At 37.4% G+C, this 7,358-nt stretch overlaps 1 protein-coding gene across 1 annotated transcript in view; it reads right to left on the bottom strand.

The window, feature by feature from the left end:
- Nucleotides 1-3,673: 3,673 nt before the first annotated feature.
- The window catches only part of ADAMTS6 (ADAM metallopeptidase with thrombospondin type 1 motif 6), a 124,216-nt gene continuing 120,531 nt past the window's right edge, over nucleotides 3,674-7,358 (bottom strand). Inside the window, exon 25 of the mRNA XM_026036989.1 lies at nucleotides 3,674-6,783. Coding sequence (XP_025892774.1) covers nucleotides 6,674-6,783 — 110 coding nt within the window. The 3' untranslated portion in view covers nucleotides 3,674-6,673. The remainder of the gene's footprint in view (nucleotides 6,784-7,358) is intronic.

Here is a 7,358-nt window from a genome sequence, read left to right as displayed (position 1 = left end):
TGGTTTTCATAGTAGGAAACAGGTTTTAGAGGGATGTGTTAAAGATTGTGGTAGCAAAATAATGAACATTTATTTTTTCCTTTCCTGTTATCTTATTTGAAAGCAAGTGATAACATTTTAATGTGTCTGTAGCATTTTGTTCTGCAAATTCTTATACATTCTATATTAACCTTACTTGTCAGCAAAAAAAGAAAAGAAGTTTTAAAATTGATGTTTTCAACATATAACACAATATGTTTTGTCTGTGAAGAGTATTGTACCTCCAACATTACAATGCTGCACATCCAACATGGGGCTGCAGACAAGGAAGTAGAAGTGAGAAAGCTTTGAGACAAACATGAAGCAATGAATAAGGGAAGAAGATCACAGGGAAAAGGATTCCAAGGAATGAAATAAACATTTCTACAAAAGGACTGCAAATTTTTTTAAAGAAATGTAGTTTTTGCCTGTACTGCGACCTGTCTGTATCTTTGATCACTTTTCAAAGACATCAGAATTCAGTTGTTCTATCAAGTGCATTGTACTTCTGTAAAATGATTTGCCTTATAAGGCACAGCTGATCTTAGACCAAATGAAAGCTGTGGTCATTAGAACCATGTACATATTCTCAAATGAAGTTTGTCTTCTGAAACTCCAGGTCCAAGTCTTTCCACGGTGATCTAAGTGGTAGACATATTCCCACATGTGCAGGACTGTTCTCTCCTTAACCTCCTTGCACATGAGCTATTACTGAGCACCAATCTGTTTTCAAGGGAAGGTTTTTAATCCTACATAGAAGATTAATCTTCATTACAAAAGATAAATCATATTGTGAAATGGGTTTTCAAACAATATGAAGGATGATTTTATGTCATAAACATTGCAAAAAAAGTGTGTATGGTTAGAAAAACTTTGATGTCAAGAACTAAGCGGGGGGAAGTGGAGAGAGTTAAACAATTACACTGACTTGTGATGAGCTGAGCACTGAAGAAATGCATTTTCCAAAGCTGTGGCTTAGCCTGTACCAGCAAGGCCAAATCTGATTCTCCTGGGTGGCCATAGCAACCAAAGCCTGGAGCCCTCTGGCTGCGCTGCTGCTTCGGGCTTCCAAAACACTTCCTTCTCTATCTGGGGCTGTGATCTGATGAATTAATTCCAAGCAGGATTACCAAAGAAGTCCGATTATTTATCTAGTGATCTTGCTATGTCTTCTCTAGAAAGGTCTTCCAGCTTACAGAAATGGCATCTTCCTACCTTTAATGTTGAAAAATGTATTTATATTCTTTCAAGGTCAAACTTCAGTCATTTTCTGACTAACAGCTACAAGAACTCTGATGAGCATAGGAGACATGTCCCGTAGTCTGTCCAGCTCAGTGAAAATGTCAGTCCTGTGCAGGAACGGAATAAAATAAATGATGTGTGGTGCTTAGGTGATATGCCAATTTATGGGATGCAGTATTCTTAAATGCACACCATACGGCATTTTGAGCAGCTCAGTTTACTAATCTGGACACAGCCTCTCCATTTAGCTGGGCCAAGTATACTTGGGAAGCTCCCAAGTCACTAGCGCTGTAGTGAGCCTTAGTTATGTGGCTGACTGAGTCCTTATAAATCTGTTTGGGATTCCATGCTGATGACTGCATGCAAACACTCCTCCACCATTCTGTCTAGGACCAGGATTGCAGGGACCACACAGAAGCAATGATCCATCCGTTCCACCTAATTGTTGTTTGTGGTGAAGGGAAGGCGGCCAGATAGGGCGTCGCTTCGCACAGAACGACAGCTTCAGCTTAGTAATGGCCTTCTCTTAAGGCCCTCAGATTGATGACTGACTTACTCCAGATGAGACTCCCAGGACTCATCCAAAGTCTATTGCAGAGAAAGTCTACAGAAGAGTCTTGGATCTTTAGTTCCTAGTAATAAAAAAAATAATAATAATAAAAAGGTCAGCAAAATAATCAGGGCCTGTTCAGCATTCTATAGAGGGTACTTAGGAATCACTTGTGAAGATGAGATAGCTTTAGAGAGAAAGGGGATTATTGATGAAGAAACGTTTTCTTCATCAAGGAGGACAGCAAGGAAAATGTGAGAATGGATCAGCAACATCTCACAGAGAGTAAACACAGGCTCGAGTATCTGCTACTTCCCCCCTACCAGGTAAAAATGGGGTCTAATGAAAAACAGCATCTTGAAGGAATGAACTGAAAAAATACAGCTCAAACTGAAATACAGAACTCAGAATTGTATTACTGGAGTCAGCTCTAGAGAGAAGTTCAGGTGTAGGAAGAGTGTATTTTAGAAGGCTGAAGGGAGCTTTGTGTGCCAGGAATTCTACAGTGAGCATGGCTGATGTTAAGTATAAGGTAGCAAAATATGAAACAGAGATGGAAACATAGGAGCATCTGTTTCAGTGTACACAGTTTGTCGTTGTGCTCTAAAACAGAATTACTCCAGGGGTAAAGAATAATACCCGGAACTGAACAATAGTTGGAAACCTATCAGGTAATAATTTGTAGAGTGAATGTTTGAGGGAAAAGTCAACAGGTTTGGAGTCACAGAGAAAACTGTCATTAGACTATATAATTTACCAAGTCTGCTCCATCTCTGATTTGTGCTGCACAGGGCAATAAAACTTCATTATAGCATAAAGGTGAGAATGTAGGTACCTTTGAAAGATGGAATTATTTTTTGAGTTCTCATTAGAAAAAAAAAAAAAAGAAGAAAAAAGAGTAACTAAAATTATTAAATGGCTTATCAAAATATTTAAGGTTCTCTGTTCTTTCTTTGACATCTTACATATAGTAGTAGAATATTTTCATTAAAACAGAAGACAATTTTATCTGTTATCCCAGAGAACGCAAAGAATCAAGAAATATCTCACGGAACTTGATCAGATATTTTTACCATATCAGGTAAGAAAGAAAATATTGCTCAGCAACAATGACCTATGCATTAAGTCTTCTGAAAAGACTTTGCTCTCTATACTTAATAACATTATTGCTTTAGATAAACTTTAAATAAAACCTTAAAAACTCCATGCAAGTTTCATTATTATTGTTATCACTGTCTGTCTGGCAAGGACATCATTCCAAGAAGCACAGAATATTTTTCTGCCATTTACTTAATTCTCCATCTACTTTGGCATCTATTGCTTAGGCTAAAATATTACCTAATAATGTGCACGATCATGTTCTTGACTTTTCCCTCTCCTTACTCTTTTCCTTACGTATGAGAAACATTGCCACTTCCAAGGAGAGATTTCTGGGACAGCATACAGATGTAATTTGAAAGAAAATATCTTATATATTTGGAGGCATCTGATAAAGCAAATACAAGTACACAGAATTCCAGCAACTGTAAGTCAGGGAGACAACAGCACCATGGGAATCATTCTTAAAAGCTGCAGTTTTATTTCACTAAATTATCTATGTTAAAACAAATCTGTGCCTGGTGTGGAATTTCACTGCATCAAGTGTTACAATATTTTTTGTTTTCATTACAAGCAGGAGATTGCATGTAGAACAAGTGTTAAGAAACATGACAATAAATTAGAATATAATTTACAAAAGCAAAAAATAATAATAAAGTAACAGTGTACCACATTAATACTGAGTATAAAATAATAAGCAACTAATCACAATAATACAAAGGTAATTTCAGTCTGTATTATTAAGGATATCTATGTGACATTCACTCCATTATAAAGTTCCTAACGAAATGGACTATTTTGGGGTGTATATACCTTGAGGGGTTAATCTGTAGATTTTTCTTTCCATTTTCGTATTCTTTAGCTGGTAGTAATGCTCAGTGGAAGTACTGGCATCAGATTGATCTGTGTGTTTAGTATTACACTATTTGATTCTAGGCCTGACATTTTTACAGCCTACACAAATAGTCCTACTGTCGCTATTCAGGAATATAACACTATTTAGCTTAGATTATATAGATGGCTACAGTGTAGCAGCAGCAATGAACTGTGCTGTGGAAACCAATTATTTTTCTTTGAATTAGGTTTCGTGTTTAGGTCTTAGTATGAAGTGTTGCTTAGTTTGTAAATCCAAATACATTCTGTGTTTTGTTCCCTTTAACAATACAATTCAATGTTGCTCCAGGGAGTTCTTTAAATTCCAACCTCAGTGCTGTTACATTTCAGAGTAAACATCAGACTCCCTAGTGTTCTAGCACCAGTAAAGAGAGCAAAATGTGTCTTTGGAAATACTCCTTACAATTTTAATGTCCTAAATGAGGTAAAAAAAAGGTTTCTTTTGAATACATTAAAAAAAAAAAAAAAACAACAACTTTTCCTTGTTAGCTGAAAAGACACGTTAGCTGATAAACACAATTGTGCCCTGGAGAAAAACAGACCCTGATATAAAGAGGCCTCTTGCTTAGAGAATGCCATAGCAACCCCTTTCCCTTTTATTGGATTTTTGACCTAACCAGGGCATGCTAGCACCAAGATGTTTTGTCAAAAGGATATCAAAAGGTGATTCGCTTAACAGAGAAGGACTAATACTGCCATTTAATACATATGCACAACTCCCAAAGATGTTTTTTTTCTGGTGTCTGTTCTAAGAGGAGTTGAGTACATGGTGATGAGATCAGCAGAGAAGCATACACCAACACATGCAGGCCAACCAAAAATGAATTCCACCGGTCACAGGTGTAAGCAGGTGAAAATACTGGCAAGAGGTAGCAGATGACTGGGATCTGATGATCACGAATATGTGGGCTATGCAAAATCCCACATACAGATGGTCGATATGTCAGGGGGCAAGGGGGTGTCATTGTACAGGTCCTGTTAAAAATATCCATTTTTCCATGTTAATTCACATTTGTAAAGAGTGTGCAACATATCTGGCTTGTTATTGGTTAAATACATTGATACACTTCAATCCCACATGATTTTTTGATCTTTTTTCACCGAAAAGTACTTTTTTTTTTAAAGAAAGTGCTATGTGAGCTAGAATTTTTAACATGTTACTGTTCACACAATTTTAATTGCACTACAATGAAGGAGGCATCATTGGACACAAAAGCACATTCATCAAGTACCTGCTGCAAACTGCAAGTGTTCAAGTACAATATATTAATATTAACAAGTACCCACTTTCCTTATCTCCTTTTGAGTCAGTTATTGAGAAGTGAAGGGGAAGAGGAGCATGACATTTACTTTTTTTATGCTAGCTTCTTGAAATGTGACCTGCCTAAGCAGTTTGGTTTCACATTTAAATGCAAAGTATTTGGTGAATATAGGAAATACGGTAAGAAGTGGAGTATGGCAGTAGAGCAATTGTGGCATCTAACTATAAATCTAGAGGCATGAATTTGCTCCAGCTTCAGGCTGAAAGCTGCCCCTAGCTTTAAATAAGATCCAGCTTTATATATAGGACCATACCTCGCTCCAGCCACACCTATTCCAGTGTGCCTTACATAGGCCTCTTGGGTCAGGCACACTTTGGACCTTTTACTTGACAGGTTCTAGATATCTCCCCAAGTCCTTTATTCTTTGGTTGCAATCCTTACCCACTCTGCTGGGGTCTCCTGAACTGCACATTCACATATTTGTTCTCATAAACAAAGCCCTTCAACTACAGTATCAAAGAAGGGGACCTGAAATCCATTATAACTCTTGGCCAATTTTGCAAAGGGATGTTGCTATTAGACAGTAGGCTTATCTTTCGCACTGGAAGTCCTGGGTGTCAAAAGTAACATGTAAAACAGAACTGGAGGCCCACGAAGCTGCTGCTTCTTTGTGGCCAGTGATGTAAACAAAAGTGAGCTGGAGTCAAGGTGTTAAGTTTTAGGCAACCTGTACCTGGTAGCGAAAGACTTGACAACACGGTTTTCACCACTACTGGAGTCTGCCTCCTCTGTGATATTGAAATATTTTCCCTTTTAGTGGAAATCTCAGCTTCATTTGTACAATGGTAAGATGGCTATAAACCTGCAACACAGATTTCATTTCACTTCATAGCACACTTGTATTTCATGCACCACTGCAATAACTGTTGCACCTCTTAAAACTAAGTCCCTCATGGTTGTTCTATTTAGTATAGCTTTATATATGGCTCACAGCAGTGTTCAGGAAATATGGATTACTCCAAAGGGAATTAAGTGGAATGAAGGAAAAATACATTTTTTTTTTAAATTTCTGCTCCTTAAATAACATTTCCAAGCTCATTTTATAATTTAAATTGTGGTGCTATGTTGTAAGATAAAATAGTTAACATTTTAAAGCTATGACTTAACAGTTTTTTGATTCTTCTTTACTTCCATAGTAGACCAAGTCATAACAGCTACATTTTAAACAGTTTTAAATACAAATGGATTCAGTGTCATTGCTAAGTCCATAATAAAAATTATTTTAATGGTCCAAGGAGGTAAACAGACTATTGAATTTAGTCAAAAGAACACAAATGTTCCACAGTAAGCTATTCTATATGTGTTGTGTGGATCTTTCCAATTTGGCATGCCCTCCTCATACCGTGTCCAGCACTTTGGATGAATAAATCCCACTTCACAGAAGTTAAAATAATATTGAAATCCTGTCAGCTGGGGCTGACCAGTGGTTACGTTTTCCACAGGGTAATGCGTTTGCAAGGACGTCAATCTCATTCCGCTGTGTGGCTCTCCTCGATGGACACTTTTCCACAACGATAATAACAAGGCACATTCTCATGCTTTCTGTGGGTCAGTGTCCTTGGCAGGTCTTGCAGCACATCTGTCTGAAATATGCTCGACTGCAGAACTTGAACTTCAGCACCAGTGGGCAATATGCCACTTTGTTCACATCTTTGCACTCTAATTATTGAGGGCATTAAAGAGAGAGAGAGAGAGAAAGAGAGAGAGAGAGAGAGAGAGAGAGAGAGAGAGAGAGAGAGAGAGAGAGAGAGAGAGAGAGAAGCAGAAATACAAATTAAAGTACAAAGCAAATTGGTACAAAGCAAATTGAGAGTTATCATGCTTCTGCTCTTTCTGTCCACCTTGTCCTCTTGGTAACTACTCTTTCTAGTCCAACTTAGTACATACAATACATTTAAAAAAGCAATAAAAATGTTTGCAGAGCTTCTCTCCCAGACATTTAGAAGTGTGCCCACTTTGTCTTGAAAGAATTACCATTTATTGGGATAAACGATCACTATAGACAGCTAGGAAATATGAGTCATTTTTCTTTTAATATTTTTATAGCTTCTTTCTCAGGAGTTATTTTATTCATCCATGAGAGGTTATCCAAAATCTAACACGATTCACACTATTTGGTACGATGCCCGTGCATTTGTAAGAATTCTTGAAACAGAATATACATTGCAGCTCACAGGGTTGGAGAAAACAAAGAGTTATGAGTAAACAGCATGAGGTCAGGGCCTCGACTGCAT

Source organism: Nothoprocta perdicaria, unplaced genomic scaffold (assembly GCF_003342845.1).
Source record: "Nothoprocta perdicaria isolate Ctin4 unplaced genomic scaffold, notPer1 scaffold_1, whole genome shotgun sequence".
In the NCBI taxonomy this organism is placed as follows: domain Eukaryota; kingdom Metazoa; phylum Chordata; class Aves; order Tinamiformes; family Tinamidae; genus Nothoprocta; species Nothoprocta perdicaria.
The sequence above is the reverse complement of the archived record's forward strand: the minus strand, read 5'-3'. Positions and strand labels throughout refer to the sequence as shown.